The sequence below is a fragment of the Meriones unguiculatus genome, chromosome 5 (genome assembly GCF_030254825.1).
Source record: "Meriones unguiculatus strain TT.TT164.6M chromosome 5, Bangor_MerUng_6.1, whole genome shotgun sequence".
Taxonomy (NCBI): domain Eukaryota; kingdom Metazoa; phylum Chordata; class Mammalia; order Rodentia; family Muridae; genus Meriones; species Meriones unguiculatus.
The window spans coordinates 127,876,319-127,896,240 of NC_083353.1; the positions used below are offsets into that span (position 1 = coordinate 127,876,319).

Below are 19,922 nucleotides of genomic sequence, written 5' to 3' on the forward strand. Positions count from 1 at the left end.
AAACATAAACACACATACACATACACATGCACACATCCACATAAACGCATGTACACACATGTGCATACAAAATATTTCAAATACATTAAACCATCAACCAGCCACTTGAAGAGTCAACTTCAAACTGAGAAGGTGAGTGTAGGAGGGAAGTGGGAATAGGTATACAGAAAATACACAGAGCATGTTTGGAGGTTCTAACAGGAGCATTCAGCTGCTCATATGCCCTTCACCTATGACCATCCTCCTCTATAAAGAACAGTCATCTTTTCAACTGAGCATGCATCTTTGGAACTGAAGCATCTGGAGTAGTGAGCGAGAAAGACACCACTTAGCCATATCAGCTGAATCTTCCTAGCAGGTGATGAGGTGATAGATGTCACAGCCAAATGTCCCTCATTTGAAATAATAACTCTTAAGCACTAGCAGTACTTGATGTCTTTCTCTGTCCATGAACCTATGAACTAAAACAAGGCATAACATCCAAGGCATAACAAAACATCGCCATCCGTGTGGATATAAGAATAGAACAAAAATCTGGGCACAGGAGTCTTTTCTGAGACTGATACTCCAACCAAGGACCACTCATAAAGATAATCTAGAACCCCTGCACAGATGTAGCCCATGGCAGCTCAGTCTCCAAGTGGGTTCCTAGTAAAGGGAACAGGGATTGTCTCTGACATGAACTCAGAGGCTGGCTCTTTGATCACCTCCCCCTGAGTGTGTGGAGGGTAGCCTAACCAGGCCACAAAGGAAGACAATCAGGTCCTGATAGACTAGGGTCAGATGGAAGAGAAGGAGGACCTCCCCTTTCATTGGACTGGAACAGGGCATGGGAGGAAAAGAGGGGGATTGGGAGGGAAAGAGAGAGGGGGCTACGGCTGGGATACAAAGTGATTAAGTTGTAATAAATTTTTAAAAATTAAATAAAAAAATTCTAAAAAGAAGAAAAAAAGGATAGAACATCTTACCATGGAAATAAATATATAAGGACATATATCTAGTCTATTCCAGTGAGTGAGTATGATGAATAGAAGTAGGGGAAAGAAAAAACAAAGGGGAGAAAGAGAAAGGAAAAAGGAGGGGAGGGAAGGTTTGGAGAGAGGAGAGGAGAGGAAAGGAGAAGAGATTTAAGGGGAGGAGAGGAGAAAAGAAAAAAAAGGAAAGAAAGGGATTTGGAAAAGGAGAAGGAGATATGTGGGCAAGGAAATGAAAAGAAAGGGAGAAATGAGAACTTTGATCCAGTCTATAAGAATGAAGTGTTATGAATCAAGCATCGGTTAACTCAATATTGCTTCTAAATTTCAATGAGACAAGAAAAGGGGCAGTTGAACTGTTTCCCATTGTCAGTGGGTGTGAAGTTTGCTGGACTGGAAAGGACATCTGCAAGGAAAATAACCTTGAAAACTAAGCTCTACGGATTTCTCACTTTATGTTCGAGTTGAGGATCTAGCACTGTGTTCATGGACCTTCTTGTTAGAGAGTATCTGTTAGTACATCCGTGTTCTTTGTTAGACAGAATGAACTCAGGATGTCAAAGGAGCCTGGTCCCTTTTATACAGTCAGTTAGCTGAGCCATAGGAAATGAGTGCTAGGCACTGCTTTCTATCTGACATAACAAGAATACTGTTCTTTTAGGCTCAATGAGGGGAGAAAAATAGGAAAGGGAAGGAAGAAAAACTCCAGCAAACTTTAAATTATTGTTAAAGTTAGCAATGCTTAGCCTAAGAGTCTTGATAAAGGTATCTTAGAGCATTGAGGTTCTAGGAACCATGACTCCAAGGGAATTTCTTGGGAAAAAGAATTTAATAAATGAAAACAAAACAAACAAACAAAAAAAAACCTAAATGGCATCAGTAGGTTCAATCAGTCAGTAAAGGTGCTTACCACAAAGACTTTAAGACCTGAGTTCAATCTCCAGAACCCAGAAACATATGATGATAACAATAATAATAAAACAACAATAATAATAACAATGAAGCCCAATTCAGTGACATTCATTTATAATCTCAGAATTCCCACAGTGAAATAGGAGGAGCAAACAGCATTGCTTGGCACCTTGAGGGCTAGATAGGCTGCAGTACACAGGCAGAACAGCAGCAGGAATAACAAGAGAGACTCTGCTTCAAAACAAGATGAAAGGGGAGAGCTGAATCCCTAACATTGTCTTCTGACATCCCTGTGTTCTTAGTGCCATTTAGGAGCACACAGGAGCTTACACTCATACACACACACTCTCTCTCACACTCACACACACTTGCATATGCATACACCATAAAGAAGGAAAGAGAGAAAGCTAAATGAAAGAGCTACTTATTACCTCAGAAGAACCATGTACCCAGGTATGGCTGCAAGTGAGTAGATGAAACAGGCAATTCCTGAAATTATTAAATAGTACTGCAGCCTGTTTGCACAGTCACGGCCCTTCTTACACAGCCCGAGGACTGCAGATGAGTTTCCAGACGAGCGAATGCAGCTGCAGTTGTGAAACACCTGTCAAACAAACAAAAACCAGTGTCTTATTTAAGGAAGAAAACTACTGGGCTTAGACCTTCAGTATTTCCTACAAAGGCAGTTGGATTGGAGAGTGTTGGGGCCAATGATACAACTTGGAAGAGCACTCGCCAAACTAGAATGAAGAACTAGTTTGAGCATAAATACTATTAAACAAAAATACTAAGTAAGTGAAGTGGAGATTCTTTTTCCTCTTTATTTCTATCTCTTTTTTGATATCTCAAAATTCCATCCTAAAATATAAAAAGGTAGATTTTAAAATTGGTCATTCTTTTTAAATACATGGAATAAACTTGCAAAAATTCAATTACCCTGAATGCATATTTTATTTTATTTATTTACATTTATTTCTTTGTTTGTTTTTCTTTCTTGTATGTGTGTGCATATGTGTGTGTGTGCATTTGTGTCTGTGTGTGAACACATGTATGCTACAGCATGCATGTAAAAGTCAGAAGAAAAGTAATGGTAGTTAGTTCTCTCTTTCTTCTGTGTGAGCCCCGGGATATCATTCTGGATGTAAGTCTTGGTGGCAAATGCCTTTACTTGTGCCAACAATCTAGCCTGCACGTAATTTTCTAAAAGTAAATAAATACTGTTTTGTTTTGTTTGTTTTGTTTCGACCCTAGTACTAAATACTAAAACAAAATGTACTTCTGAGTGTTGGTAGAATAGTAGGTGCTTACTAATAAACAAAGTGATATCCCCCCAAAAAAGCTTACTTAAACAATAAAGTCAATACTTAGGTTCCCAGGTCTGATTATGAATGAACATTTCTATTTCATTTTGATTGTCAGCCAATTCTAAGTATTATGACATGTCTAAGGGAAGGAAAAATGCTTGACTCTTTATCTTGCTAAACCATCACAATGAGGACTGGGGAGATGAAACAGTCAGTAAGTTCTGCACAAGCATGAGGACCTGAGTTCTCATCCCCAGCACACACATGAACAATGCATGCACCGAGCATGTGCTTGCAACAGTGGTGCTGTGGGGTAGACACAGGTGACTCCTTGGAGCTCTCTTGTCAGGCAGCCTAAGAGGATCAGAAAATTCCTGGCCAGTGGGATCCTGTCTCAGAAGCACCAAGTACATAGCGCCTGAGAGTCAAGAGCTCAGGTTGTCTTCTGGCCTGCATATGCACACACACATACATACACCAAATATGAAAGGAAGGAAAGAAGGAAGGAAGGAAGGAAGGAAGGAAGGAAGGAAGGAAGGAAGGAAGGAAGGAAGGAAGGAAGGAAGGAAGATAGTTAAAAAGAAATCTCATGATATATAAAGATAAGTTTCCTATCCAGCTCAACTACACAGCAAATTCGAGGGTATCCTGACTTTCACAAGGCTCTATCATAACAAAGGGCAGATTCTAAGAGTAATTTATAGTTTTAATTCTAATGCTGATTTATGAATAGGCTTCTATATCTGTGTGTATACAAAGAGCTCCATGTGGGTGCCTGAGGAAGGCAGAGGAAAGTGTCAGATGTCCTGGGGCAGAAGTTGTGAGCTGCCCCACATGGAAGCTGAAAACCAAACATGTCCTCTGAAAGAGTAGCAGGTGCTCTTTATAACTGAGCTCTCTCCAACCCATCCAGATGTTTTAACTCAGATCACTTGAATAAAGATCTCACCTGCCTTGAAATTACAAAATAATGCTCAGACTCTGTCAAGGTTTTACATAATATCTAGGAATTTTAATATCAAGTGTGTATGTAAAAATTAAACTGAGTTCTTCACAAATATTAATCTATTTTAAAGCATGACTAATTTTGCTTTTCAGCAGCTGTAGGCTTCGGTCACAGCACATGTTAACACAGTACACACACATCAGCCCAGACTGCAAGGATGTTTACCATGTTGATTCCTGTTCCGACAGACTTCTCACAGCCTGCAAGGCAGGCAGACATGTATGCTAGGCCATTGTCTCCACACACCGGATCCCATGTTTTCGTTAAGCAGCTACACCTTGTGTTGCAGTCAGCGAGGACGTCATTCTCCACATCAAGAGGCTGCGGAACTCTGAAATGATTTAAAAATAATGGTACAGATATTAAACCCACCCAAGTACTTTATTTTCTTCTCTTCATCTCAGTGTTTGTACACACAAACACACAGAGAGGCAGAGAGGGAGGGAGAGACAGAGACAGAGACAGAGAGAGAGAAACATTTAATCTTCTCCCTCAGAGCAGAAATAGAAATGTCTAAATATCGACATGTGTTGACTATACTATGTTTTTGGCAAGCCAGTTATCTCCTCCAGCGGTCCCATGACTAAAATCAGATGACATGTGTGCATATATAGTTATATATAATTTTTATGACTTTACGTTTGAAATTATTTAAATCTTACAATTCTTAAGGATTTTGAAATGAATATTACTTTTAATATCTTTCTATGTGGGTCTCTCTCTATGTCTGTTTGTCTCTGTCTCCTCTCTCTCTTTCTCTCTCTTTTTCTCTCTCTCTCTCTCTCTCTCTCTCTCTCTCTCGTGTGTGTGTGTGTGTGTGTGTGTGTGTGTGTGTGTAGGCAGATGGTCACGACAGCATGCATGGTAAGGTAAATAGATAAATAGATAGTCTTCCACCTTGCTGGAGACAGAGTCTCCTATTGTTCACTCCTGCAAATACCAGACTAGCAGGCCCTGAACTTTCAGGGTTCTCCTACCTGTGCTGCTCAGCTTACAGTGGGAGCACTTGGATGACACACACTCAACCATGTCAAGCTTTACACAGGTACTGGGGACCTGAACTCAGGACCTCCTGCCTGCTCAGCAAGTGCTTTACCACTGGGTCCTCGCCCAGCCCTGTGAAAGGGACCCCCAAGTATATATTTCATTTTAACTGATTTTTTTGATTATATAACTTTGCCCTAAACTAAGTTTTAAATTTCCCATGCTAGTACATAATATGACCAGGCAACCCTTAAAAAGTAAAATCTAAGACCACAGAGTACATGAAATATAATTATACCAGTGACATGTAAAACTATATACATAAATTGACTTATCATTAGATTCAATTATGCTTAAATTAGGTTTGTTGTAGAAACCTATGAGTGCTTGTTGCTCTGTATAGCCAACTTTTAAAGCTCTCTCTCTCTCTCTCTCTCTCTCTCTCTCTCTCTCTCTCTCTCTTTTTGCAAGACATGGTTTCTCTGTAGCATTGGCTGTCCCAGACTCACTTTGTAGATCAAGCTGGCCTCAAACTCACTGAGATCTGCCTGTCTCAGCTTCCCCAAGCTCTGGGATTACAAGCATGTGACACCATCCCCAGCTAAAGCTATTTCTTGATGAGAGTATAAAATACATGGATAATTTAGAGTAAAATCTCAAGATCACTTTCCTATATTACACTTTAAGTCAGTCTATGGTATCACCATGGCAACTACCCATATGTATATGGAATCATAAACTTACTAACTGGTAGTCTCCAAACCTCTTTATATTCTTACAATTTGTGTGAGATGGTATAGGATTGATGGGTGGAAGAAAAATATAACATAACCATGAATAACTGTCATTAAGTCATAATAAAATGATCTGGTCATATATAAGCATCCAAAAGAATGGACTAGCAATGTTGAAAGTATTATGATCTTCATTAGAAACAACATACCCTTCATAAGAAATAGTTAAGCCGGCAACTGAGAAATTATCACAGGCCATCATAAAGTGAAAAAAAGATAGAAGGTACTCGACCAGGGAGAGGCAAAATGATATGGATGCAGCTTTCTTGACAGAAATCTTGAACTTCTTCATAATAAAGCCACTAATTAAATATCCAAGGCATATTGGAGGTAAGTAATAAAGACCTATAAATGAAAGTAAAATATAAAACACAGCAGAAAAAAATGTTATCAATTTATCTAATACATCTTACTTAAGAAACTAGCTCTACTATTCAGTGATCTGAATCCTATTCACTCACATATTACATACAAAGAGGTTTTCAAATGCTCCATAACATCACTTTAAAGACACAATTAGCATGTATTTAATCATTTGCAGCAGCTTATCAAAACCATATGAGCAGCACATATACATATGGTATTAGATATTTCATGTATTTTTTCCACTCTGTTTAGTGGGAACTTGACTCAGCTCCAGGTGATTTTGAAGGTGACTGTTGAGTTTGTGCTTATCAAGTGTAGAACATTTTGTGCATTGTTTGTTGCTCAGCATTTTTCCTCCCTGAGTCTTCTTGCTCAGCCAAAAAACAAAGGAAAAAAAGGAAAGAAAAGAGAAAGTCCTGGCTAGGTTGCATTCACAGTGTCAGCAACAGGCTTAGAAGAATTTAACCACATTTTGCAACTCTATGCCCATGCATTTACTATTTTATGTCTGAGGGTGAGGACTGGGATTTGGATTTTCAGAGAACTATAGGTAAGGTGGATACTGGCAGCCTGAGAAACTCAGTTTTCAAGAGTAAAATGAACCCAGGAAAATTTCAAAGTTGCTCACACTCCCCAAGTTTAGTGTACTAACAAGAAAAGTAGACTGGCTGCACAGACTCCCCAGACCATCAGGGAACCAAGCAGCTGAATTAGGAGGAATGTGGAGAGCAATCTGGGAGTAAAAGACAGAATCCCAAGGAGTTAACTCTGCATTCTTCTTTGAATTAACATATTTCAGGTCTGAAAATTGACTGATATGAACTTCCCCCAAGATTTCCATAACTATGATTAGAGAGAGAACTAGAGGGTATTTCTGCCATTTTCCTTTCTATATCTTTTCATGATTTCCTTGAAGATTGGAAAGAAGAAATTTACAAGAATATCCTAACATATATCAATTTCATTGGAATCTCCTAGTTGTATTATCTTACTGTTTATCATGTCCTTATGGTACATGGAAGTGCTCCTAAAGAAAAATAATAAAAGGGCATACCTATGAGAAAGACTACTTCTGCAGTCGATTTTCCAAATTGCTGTTCCAGGTATTTAGGCAAGAAGGTAAAGGAATCAACAAATGCATTGAACTGAAGAACACTTATGAAGATGAAAAGCATGTAAATCGTATTGCAGGACAGGCTCTTCATGAATGGTAAGAAATCTGAAACAAGAGAATGTAGAGACCACCAAACTTGGCCTTGCATTTTGTTTCCAGTGTTCTCCTAAAATCTTCTCCAAGATTCTTTACTGTAACAAAAATGTATTTGATAAATCTTTAGCTCTTGGGGATAAAGTTCTATATCACTGCATAACTCACTTCTGGAAGTTAGTGACACACCCAGCTATATAAGAATCAGAACTCAATTGTGCCAGCAAGCAAATCTATAAGGAGATGTAATTGTGTTTGAAGCCACACTCTCTCGTTTGCTTTCTCTCCTTTCCTTCTATTGGTAATCTGCATTCACTAGAAGTGACTAGTCTGTTCTCTGGAATCTGCAAGGGATGTGCTTGGATGACACTTGAATTCAGCCACTGATGCGATCACTTCTTTATTCAAGGATGGATAAGCTAAAGCTTAGCAAGGCTCCAGAAATTTTGCTGCAGCCCAGACAACCTCAGCATCTCGCCAGCACTTCAAAGCAAGACATGCATTAGAAGCACCTAGTGATATTTTTAAACATCTCTAAATGAAGGTCTCACTGTAAGGAATGGTGACTCAGTTGGTGTGTGCCAAGCACCTTCCAAGTGATTTAACAAAAATGTTGCCCTGTTTAAGGAACTGAGAGTCAAGTTTGCAGCCTGTCTCTAGAAAATGGATTGGATCTCACTGATGGTAATTTGGATGAAATTTACACTTAATAGTCTTTTTCCTTTTCTTATCTTCAAGTCTACTGTCTTGATTTTCTAATTTTATCCTATCCTTAACAAATAGCCTAAAATTTCATTGAGAGACAAATACCAAGAAGAAAACACTTAGAAGCAGAGGCAGAAAAGTTTAATTTTTAAATGGACTCCAGAGGGAAAATCCATCTTTATGAGTGAGATGTTTGCTGTCAGTATTCCTGGGAGCTGTTGAACTCATCCATGTTTGCTGACAGCCCTGTCTTCCTAAATGCATCTCCACAGTGAGTTATTTTCTGTGTGTCTTATTTTCTGTTAAGCTCTTTCCTAGTTTTGAAATTAGGTTGATTTTGAAATTAATTGCACAGACCAGTTAGTATTGGTCCTTTCAAGAGAATTGCTAACATGACTATGATACTAAGAATGTTCAAGCCCTTACACTGGCTCCTAGTGTGACTGGCCTCTCAGCCATGGTCTGTAGTGTTGAAGGAAGACCTGTGACTATTCAGTGCACATACTGTTGGGGGCTATGAGCGATTGAGGAAATAGTGATGTCATCAATAAAGTGCTCCCCATAGTACTCTGTGCCAGAACAACACAGAAATCCAAATATATAACATACTATTACCCTCTTTTGACAGGTAAAACAATGGCCCTGTCCTATCTTCCAGTTATGTACTTTATGAATTCCAGAGCCCTAGGCACACTATTTATGCACTAGCTCTGAGATTTTGAGAATACTGCACAGTTCTTAACACACACAACTGTGAAACTAATGTTAAGTGTAGTGCAGGGAATCCTATGAAAGGGGAGATAATGGGACCTGGAGAGGATAGGAGCTCCACAAGGAGAGCAAAAGAACCAAAATATCTGGGCACAGTCTTTTCTAAGACTGATACTCCAACCAAGGACCATTCATGGAGACAACCTAGAACCTCTGCTCAGATGTAGCCCATGGTAGCTCAGTATCCAAGTGGGTTTCCCTAGTAAAGGGAACAGGGGCTGTCTCTGACATGAACTCAGAGGCGGGCTCTTTGACCACCACTACCGCCTGAGGGGGGAGAAGCCTTGCCAGGCCACAGAGGAGGACAATGCAGCCAGTCCTGATGAGACCTGATAGACTAGGGTCAGATGGAACAAGAGGAGGACCTCCCATGTAAGTGGACTTGGAAAGGGAAATGGGAGAAGATGAGGGAAGAAGGGTGGAATTGGGAGGGAATGAAGAAGGGGGCTACAGCTGGAATACAAAGTGGATAAACTGTAATCAATATAAAAAAATAATTTAATTTAAAAAAAAAGAACACCCTGCTGCTAAACCTTAGCTTCTCAGAGAACTGTCGTTACTGTGCATCATAGGTTAATAACATCCCTATCTGTTTTAAAACAATCTATTCTAAGAGAGTACTTCATCAACGTAGAGTATTATGTCACCTATCATGTTTTCTCTTTCAGCCATGACTTCAAGAATGCTCACAGCTAAATTTACACTTTTCTTATCAAACAGCTTTTTATATTTATCGTTAGCTTAAATTTCTGTTTATTCATGTTTTTAATTTGGACTAATGTTTCCTATAAAATAAGTTTTTCCAAATAGAAAGGAAAATATATTTGCTCACTGGGTGTTCAGATTAACTTGAAATTTTCATAAAGTGTAATCTAAAGAAAGTCAGGTTCCAAATTATGTCAGTTGTTTTCGAGTAGTGACTGTGGAAGACATTTATCACATCTAAGTAGGGAAGATTAGTGACAAACTATCTTAACACAACACAGCCTGACAAGTGCCCACTGAATGCAGACCCATCTGAACAAATAGAGTTGAAAAATTTCCTGTTTGCCTTTTGTGATTCCATGGGTTTCCTCCTTGGCCTTTTCTCTTTCTTTCTCTTCTTTGTCATTTTTGGTCACATCCCCATTATCCTCTAGTCCTTTCTTTGGGAGTGTTTTTGGAAAAAAGAAAAACGGGATGCTGGTCAGGATATTCACTCCTGCACAGATCAAAAAGCCGATCCACCAAGCCCCAACCCAGCGTGTATCAGTGGGAGTGATGGTCAGGTCATCTGTAAAGAAACACAGATATTGTGTTAGCTTGCACCATTCTTTCTGTGTAAACTGTAGAAAATTATTAGGATTCATGAATTCATATAACCTAAACTTTGTATATTATTTGTAAACAATTTACACATTTCATATTGTTCTTATTTGAGCCTTGAACTTTTGGCCTTGAACTCCTCTGCCTCTACTTCTTAAATTATGGGACTTCTTCTTAATCTTGGGCAGATCAGGATCTGCCAGGTTACTGTGCTAATTCAGACCTTTAAAAAAAGTGTCTGAGATTCACCAATTGGGTTAAGAGAAAATTATGGAAGAAGAAAAGAGTGTGGTGTGTCACATGGCACAATAGTTAAAACTACATTTCAAAAAGACAGAAACAAGATTTGAGACATACTTAAGAAACCAGCTTTAACCTGATGCATTCCTGACTCAAAGCATCACAGTGGCTAAGGAAGCAGGCTGGAGAGACAGTTCAGAGTTATCGCTGCTCTTGCAGAGCTTCTGACTTCTATTCCCAGCAAACACTTGGAAACACATAATTTCCTGTTACTCTGATTTCAGGAGATCTGACACCCTCTTGACCCAGGCGATACCCACACACACAGCGCAAAAACACACAGACAGAGGGGGGCACATATACATAACAAAGATAATGAAATAAAATGTTATTCATTTATTTTTATATTTTGTGTATTCAATTAAAAACTAATTTTATCTAGCAGAATGTCGTGATGTATTTTCCAGCAATAATGAGTTACCCTGTTTGTCATGAGAAACCTTTATTAATTGGTGCTTGTCACATAGCAGAAAGATCTGTTTTGTCATCCACAGTGACTGCCTTATTGAGAAAAATGTATGTGAATAAATTGTTTTGAAACAAAGGGTGTGGCTGAAGTATGCTGAGAGAATTGTGGATTTTTAATCTTAAGGTGGCATTTTACCCTTACCTCTGTTCCCCTTAGGTCTATCTTCTAAAAGTGATATTTAGCTAACTGAGGATCAAAAAAGGCAGTGGTATATATAGCATCCCTGAACATTCTTCCACATGCTAGGGATTGGGCTGTCTAAGTAAAACACACTGTGTTACCTGTATTCACAGACCCCGTGTCTACATAAATCCTTGCACAGAAGGATCCCAACAAAAGTCCAATCAAAGGGCCAATGATTTTTCCTGTTTCTAAAATCCCTGGAAGTGAACAAAGACAGGAATTTACATGAATACACAAAGAAATCTGCTTGTACAAATAAAGCCTTGAGATTGAATTATTTTTAATCTTAGGTTTATTTTCCTTCCTTTGCAGAGCTGGGCATCCAATCCAATAGGCCAGGCAAGTGATCTACCAATGACCTACACATTCCACTAGCTCAGATATTTTTATATATTCAATAGATAAAGAAATTAAGTTTGGTATATATACAGCATGTACATATATATGTTACATATACATATGTGTGCTATGTGTACATACATGAGTTTTTATAAATATTGAGAAAAAAGCTCCCATTGTTGCAATATGGATTGTTCACCAGAACTTCCTGTGTTGCAGACTTGTTTTCCAGGGGCACATCACTGGAGTCTGATAAAACTCTTCCCAGGCAGGGCTTGGTGGTGGGTCTTCAGGTAATCTAGAGTAGAACCATAGCCCCTTCCTTATTATATTTGCTTCCCAGTCATAAAATAGGCTGGATATCCTTCCATCATGATGGGCTACCTTGTGGCAGGCCTTCAAAGCACAGTTCAGCAACATAAACCAAAAGCCCCAAAGCAGTGGGCCAAATAAATCATTACCTCAGGTATTTATTAAAATGAAAGAAAGTTTGACTGACACAGAAGCCTCATTATTTAAAGCCACTTTCCAAATTCTCTTTTACACTGAGTTAAACGCAAAGACTGTTCTATCACAGGGAGTCCCATCAAAGCCATGATGTGAACAAAGTCCTTTGATGTGTCCATGGCCATGTTTTCAGAGCGTCTCTGTGAGGCTTAGCTTTCATTGTCAACTTGACACAGCCTAGAATTACCTGGGAGTAGAGTCTTAGTGAAGTACTATCTGCATTGGGTTTAGGTGTGGACATGTCAGTCAATTTCTGAATTAAGTTAATGGAAGTGAGAAGACCAAGCGCACTGTGGGCGGTCCCATTCCCTAGGTAGGGAGTCCTGAACTTCATAAGAGTGGAGAAACAGTGGAGCACTACCATGAAAGCAAAGACATAGCATGTGTACATTCACTCTCTCTGCTCCTGTAGGGGTAACCAGCTGTTTCAAGCTTCTGCTATTATGACACAATTGTAAGCTAAATGAACCCCTTTCTCCAAATGAACCCCTTTCTCTCCAAAGTTTCATTTTCTCACATCAACAGGAATAAAACTAGCAGTTTCTAAATGAGTGTGTGTTAAAATGAATTTCTTGTAGCACATCTTCCTCGAAGTTCTAGTTTTCAAACTTCCTTCCATGGAAAGAGTGTGTCCTGCTTGGCAGTGGCATCTCTCATTCTTGCATTGAACTACACATGGCTGCTTAGGGTCCTGAGCTACATACAGCCTGGTGTGGGATAAGTCGAGGGGGTGGGGCTCAAGAAGGCTCCACCCAGTCTCCATTTCTGAACTCCTGGAGGAACCCTGCTCAGTGCAACCATCTTGGCTCCTGTCTATTTCTGATTTTTATTTCTTAACGTTGGCCAGTTCCACATCTGACTGCTTTCTCCTAACACCTACTCCAAACTGTACTTGTTCTCCCAGATGCTTGTTCTTTGGCTTTTCCTCCTCACACTTTAACCAATTTGCAAAGAATGCCCCAGTATGTGGACCTATGAATTCTCAATACTTTTATGTCTTCCCTAAGCAATTACATTTCTTCCATATTTAGCATAAATAACTATTGGTTTTTATATTTTTTGTTTCTTTGTCTCTTCAGGTACAGAACCATTGTGAAACTGCATTCCAACTTTCTAATATGTTTTATAGTTATTTGATTATATATAGGAAAACATATATAAACACATATATTTATATATTATATATTTATTTATTATATAATTATATAATATATAATAAATATTATCTATTTAATTATATATAAATTATATAATATAAATATATAATTATAATTTATATATAATTATATAATATAAATATATAATTATAATTTATATAATTATATAGCTCTATTTGTGATACTAAGTGCCTATTTATGTATTAAACAAAGATATATGAATTATGTATTATTCACCTTAATATAGTTATGATATGTCATATATTTATGTATATAATTTTATGTATTTATATTTTTATATATTTATATATAATTTTTCTATAGGGTTTGAAAAAGACATCCACATTTTAACAATTTATTGTAGGTAAGTGCTTCTATTTTTTTCCTTAGATGTCTGTAAAGAGATCTAAAGACAAGGACTAGTTTAACACTACAAAAAAATATTGCCAAATTTAAAAGTCTCCAAAAAGGAAAAAAAGGGTTTTCTTTTTATTAATTAGTTCATCTTCATTAATCCTAAGCCTATTCCTTTCTTCTCTTATCCTATTTGGGTTTTTGTTTCTTTTTTTTTAAGAAATATGTCTACATTAATCAAAAAGTCTTTATATACAAAGTTATAGATTTATAATCAACTACAAACAAATTTACTCAAGAACAGAGACAAATTATTCATAACAAACTAAGACTATTTAGGAGGCAACATACGAAGGTAGACACTAAATTGGCTCTTGCCTGCTAGATGCATAGATATTTTTAAAGATAATTTCAGAGAAAAAAACTAATTGAATGAACTTAGATATTTATTAAAATTATGAAGAAACCTGTCTAAAATGAGGGTTTATAAGAAAGGAAACTGTGCTATTAACTTCATAAAGTAGAGGACAGAGCCCTGAATAGTAAAAGAGAGTGGATGATAATAAGAAACCAGTTGGTATGGTGAAGATGATAGAGAAGACATTATAATCACAGAGTTTGGAAAGTCTTACTATGCAAAATTTATGAGAACATGACAATAGAAAACACTACAGGGACAGACAGATGTTTCAGCAGGTAAAAGCTCCTGTCCACCAAACATGGCCTGAGAACCAGAAGCAAAAATAGAAGAAACAATTGATCCTAAGGAATATTATTTTCAGAAAATACTGGGGAACTTCTTAAAGGTTTAGAGATAGCATCGCAGCATCAGAGGACTGTTGGTCCCCAGAACAGAGGCCTTTTCAACAGTGAGGTGCTGCTTGATGAAATAGCTTGTCTGGAGCTACTTGTCTGGAGCTACATGTAGATCATTGCACAATCTAATGATCTACATGTGTAGCACTCTGCTCACCCTCTGGAAACCACAAAGCATCCAAACCAATAATCTATTTGTACATGCCTAAGCCTGATTTTTCAAACTTACCAATGTATAAAGGGGAATTTTCAGATTTGGCAAAATCTTCTATGTAGGAAATACCCAAGGGCATGATAGGAGTTTCACCAATTCCACGAATGACATTTCCTACCATTACATATATCCACATTAATGATTTCATTTCTTTCACACACTCTGCATTAAAACAAGAGAAAACTGCATGTGTATATTGACAGTCAATTTTATTGATAGTTAATTCTAATTTTTTTATAAGCCTTTCATAGGTCACAAATCCATGACAACCATACAGTGACGTACATTACCATGCTGGCTGTGCATCAGGGAGTCACTCCTACTGTGTATTTGAGAGAATACTCACCAATGGAGCATAAATCCTACACCGGATTGATAACGAAAGATAAATACTTGGGTGGGAGAGATAACGAAAGATAAATACCTCTTCTCAAGTCAGTGTTTAGTGACAACACATTGGTTGTGAAAATTTATACCACAGTAATAGACAAGCAATAAAAACAAGGACTCTCCTTCACTGCCAGGAACTCAGTTTTCCACCAGCCAGGGAGCCCAGTTAATTAATATGTGCACTGCCTCATTCTTTGACAACTTTGTGGAAGAAAAAAAAAAGCAATCATGTGTGTGTCTCTGAAAATCCATGCTGTACTTAGACAACACAGATGGAAGTTTGAGATCTCTATAGCCTCACTTACTTTGTCGAAAGATTTTACCTGAATCATAAAAATATTTTCTATACATTCCATCATTTAAAATCAACCAAATATTCTAACTGATGAAGTAGCAGATGATGAGTGGAATGACAAAAAAACTAGGCCAAAGGGAACTAAAAGGCAAAAGGAGAAATCTGTGAAGGTTTGCACATACCTCCCAAGTTTACCCTAAGCTAAATGAACTGCCACTCCATAGGGAAGCTGTGACATCATGTTTTCAGGGAAGTGAAAGGCAATGTATCCTCTCCTGTGGACTGGTCAGGGGCTGCCCAAAAATGTACTAAGCACAACAGGCCATTAGGCCTAACACTTATTCATTACTAGTTCAGGAAAATAAGTTTCCATCTCCAGGAGTTCATAACTGTGTTTTTAATAAACATGATGATTTCTGTCTAGGGATCACAGGTAGACTCTCAACCCTCTTCTAAAGCAAAACTGAAAGTATCAGTTGCTGGAAGAATAAAGAATTTTTTCTGGGACTCTGCATGTGGAAAGATCTTAATTTATGTACTGAGATGGAAGGAGGACAAGAAGAGGCTTTTCAAAAGTCGGTTAGGGAGAGGATAACTGGAGATCCCTGTCTAATCAGGAGATGAGAAACCTAGCATGGAGGTCACTGTCTCTCCTTATGACATCTCTGTGGCTCAGAGCTTCAGACATGGCTCCTCTTTGACTCTCAAGTTACTTTGATCTTCACAGATTCCCTAGCAGCAGTGACAATTACAAGCCTTGAAAACGACTGTAATTTTTGTGTCATGAATCTGGCATAAACTGGAGATATTCTGATCTGAGATGATTCTGCTGAGTCAGCTCCAGACTGTGTTCAGGAAATGTGTTGAGTCATTTAGTCTATATGACATTAATAGTACTTTTTTTTTAATTACACTTTATTCATTATGTATCCCCCCATAAGCCCCTCCTTCCTCCCCTCCCGATCCCCCCCTCCCGATCCCCCCTCCCTCCCCTTTCTGCATGCATGCCACTCCCCAAGTCCACTGATAGGGGAGGTTCTCCTCTCCTTTCTGATCTTAGTCTGTCAGTTCACATCAAGTACTTTTAAAATTGTATATGTAAATGTGTGCACTTTCTTGTGTACCACATGTATACATGTCCAAGACAGCCAGAAGAAAACACCCAACCTCCCAGAACTGGACTTAGGGGTGTTTGTGAGCAACCTGTCAATTCTGGAACCAAACCAAGCCCTCAGTATGAATAGTGTGGTGGTCTGAATGAAAAGACACCCTAGACCCTCTGGTACTTAATACTAAGTCTTGGCTGGGAGCTGTGGTACACACCTGTAATTCCAGCATTTGGGAACCCAGAGGCAAGTGGATCACTGTGAGTTTGAGGATGGCCTGGTCTACAAAGTGAGTCCAGAACAGCCAAGGCTACACGAAAAACAAATAAAACAAACAAGAAAGAAAGAAAGAAAGGAAGGAAGGAAGGAAGGAAGGAAGGAAGGAAGGAAGGAAGGAAGAAAGAAAGAAAGAAAGGAAAGGAAAGGGAAAAAGAAAGAAAAGAAAAACAAACAAACAAACAAAAATCTTAAGTGTCCAGTGGTGGTTCTATTTTAGGAGGTCTAGGAAGAATGTCTCACTAGAGATAGGCTTCAATACCTTAAAGTGTCATCCTACTTCCAGTTTGACTTTCTCTCTGCCTCACGCTTACAATGGAGATGTGAGCTCCTAGATTCCTGCATTTACTGCCATACTTCCTTGCCATGATTGATTCTCATTCTTCTAGAACATGCCTCAAGAACCTTACTAGGTCGCCTAAGACCATCAGAAATATCAGATACTTGCACTATGATTAATAAAAGTAGCAAATTTATAGTTATGAAGTAGCAACAAAAATAATTTTATGTTTGGGGTTGCCATACATTGGAAACTATATTAAAGGGTTGCAAAATTAGGAAATTGAGAACCACTCCTCTAGAACCGTAAACACAAATAAACTCTTCCTTGTGTAAGTCCCTTGGTCAGAGTAAAACAAAGTAACTAATATATGCAGTAAAAGCACTGTTATATAACATATAGCTGGGTCTGGAGGGACATGTCCAGAGACAGGCCATCGTGGCTCTGCCATACTCAATGGACTAATCTGTTGATAGAGTCATGATGCGGGCATTATTGAGAAGTACTGAAAGAAGGAAGGTGGGCCTAAGTCTCTTATGCTTGTGTGACCAAATCTACAGTGTTGGTTAAGAAACAAAGGAGTTTTAACATATATATTCAAACTCAGGAGGGAGAGTATTCTAGATTATTAGACAACTCACTTCCCTGAAAGGAGAAATAAATTTTGTTCATTTGTCTTACATTTCTACTAAACTGAGTATCATATTCAAAGTCCTTCATAAGGGAGTATTCTGTGGCTGATTCTCTGAGCAGAAAGTAATGAGAAACACTAGTCAACCTGCTGGGTCTTGCGTTGGCTTTAACGTCTGGGTTCTGTTTTTCATACACAGGAAGCTGTCTGAAGATAAGTTGTTTGCAGGTGTAATCGTTGTTTCATATTCATATCTGTGTGGACACAGGAAACATTCACTGTGAGGATCTGAATGAAAGGAGAGCATCTGTAGATTAGTGACCCCTGCATCAATGAAAACACAGCATCTAGAGCCAGTAAAGACATGTTTACATAGCAGTCACTCTCATCACCATAAATCCTAGGTGAGGCCAGGGAGATGACACAGCAGGTCAAGCACTTACTGCACAAGCCTGATGACCTGAGTTCAATCCCCGAAACCCACATGAAGGAAGGAAAGTAATGACTTCATAAAGTAGTCTTCTGATCGACACATGTACATACTCATACAGAGACACATGCTTGTGCTTACACATGCCTACACACACGAAAACATATACACACATAAACAAAAGTCTAAAGATGCACACAGAGAAAGAGAGAGAGAAGAGTTAGAGAGCAAGAGAGAGAAAGAGGGGGAAAATCTGTATCATTAAACTGCACCTGCGTTTAAGCTTGAGAATGGCCTAAACTGCGTGTGGTGGCTCATGTCTATCTATGAAGCATCTGAGAGGTAGAGATAGGAAAATCAGAAGTTCAAGGCCACTCTCAGTTACACAGCAAGTTTGAGGGTAGCCTGGGTTTCACAGGAGTCTGCCATTAAAAAGTAAATAAGTAAATAAAAGTAATAGATATCATCAAGAGAGCTTGATAATCACCAAAATGTGTTCCTACTTATATTTAGCTCTCAAGTCTCTCCATGAAAGTGACATAAATTTCAGATTCTCTAATGCCAAAATTCACTCTCTGTAATTTCTAAATAGCTATTTTCTGGAAATAATTGGAGTGATATAAAGAACAAAAGCAAGATAATAAAAGAAAGCCTCAATAAAGTAGAATTAAGAAGACAAAAGCTTTAGAGAGACACAAGCAACACAAAACAAGATATCTGCTTAGTTCTCCAAGCTGTGGCCCTATCCTTCCTTTTTGAGACTTCAAACAACCATTCTTACATGTGTTCAATAACTCCAACACAAGATAAAACTCCATACACCATAACAAGTGGTGACAGAATCCATCATCTGATTACAAAATGTCATGGCTCCAAAAGTGCTAATAAACTGTGGTCCTTAACTTGAGCAAAACACCAAGGATCAGCTTGTCTGAGAAAGAAAATGACACACTTCACAATCAGGAAAATGTGTCCATCTAAGCCTCTGTTCCTATGCTAGCTCTATTTCTAAGTGTTTGTTAGATGAGGGATAGCAAGGAGAAAACACAGGCTGCTGAATTTGAGTATGAAGTCATACCTGCCAAACATTTTAATTTCTAGGCTGCACAATATAGCACACACAAAAAAGTCAGAATAACATTCCCTTAGAACAACTTCCTGGAGGTCCCCACAGAGTTGGTCAGTGAACTGTGTGTGGACAAGGTCCTGTGTCTCTCTATTCACAGTCCCATGAGAATAGGACAGATTCAAAGAATTATCACCCTTGGAAAAAAAAGGTAGAAAAACACAATAATGATCTAGTATATCTTGACATTGATGAGAATAGAACAGGAAATGGAAAAATATTTTTAAAATTCCATCCACTATCACTTCCTTCATTTGATTCATTATCCACTTAAAATTCAGTTCTTCATTCAGAGCCCATTCATTTCCCCAAATGACAATAAAATGTCAGTTGGAATGTTTAAAAACAAAAAAAGGGAAAAACCCATTTCCTCAAAGATAATGAAAATTTAGATATGGAGATGCAGCTCAATTGGTCTTGGTGCCTAGCAAGCACCACCAAACCCAGGTTTGATCCTGAACACTCAATAAAATCAGGCATGGTGGTAAATGGCCTGTAATCCCCAAACTCAGGAGATGTAGGCAAAAGGATCAGAAGTTCATGAATATTCTTAACTACAGAGTGAGTTCAGCACCACTGTGTTTTTAAAAAAAGGGGGGGGAGAGGTTTGTGAGATACAAAATGCTTCCACAAGTAAAGATGCTTATGTGGAAACCTGACAACTTAGATTCTACCTCAGGTCTCACAGGGTAGAAAAAAAATCAACTCCTGAGAATTGGTG

General features: G+C 38.3%; 1 protein-coding gene across 1 annotated transcript in view; it reads right to left on the reverse strand.

Moving 5' to 3' along the window:
* The window catches only part of LOC110564562 (solute carrier organic anion transporter family member 1A5-like), a 43,949-nt gene that overhangs the window by 5,931 nt on the left and 18,096 nt on the right, over positions 1-19,922 (reverse strand). Inside the window, exons 4-11 of the mRNA XM_060384413.1 lie at positions 17,793-17,899; positions 14,683-14,829; positions 11,379-11,477; positions 10,075-10,296; positions 7,395-7,559; positions 6,124-6,319; positions 4,362-4,527; positions 2,318-2,490 (exon numbers count right to left, since the gene is read on the reverse strand). Coding sequence (XP_060240396.1) covers positions 2,318-2,490; positions 4,362-4,527; positions 6,124-6,319; positions 7,395-7,559; positions 10,075-10,296; positions 11,379-11,477; positions 14,683-14,829; positions 17,793-17,899 — 1,275 coding nt within the window. The remainder of the gene's footprint in view (positions 1-2,317; positions 2,491-4,361; positions 4,528-6,123; positions 6,320-7,394; positions 7,560-10,074; positions 10,297-11,378; positions 11,478-14,682; positions 14,830-17,792; positions 17,900-19,922) is intronic.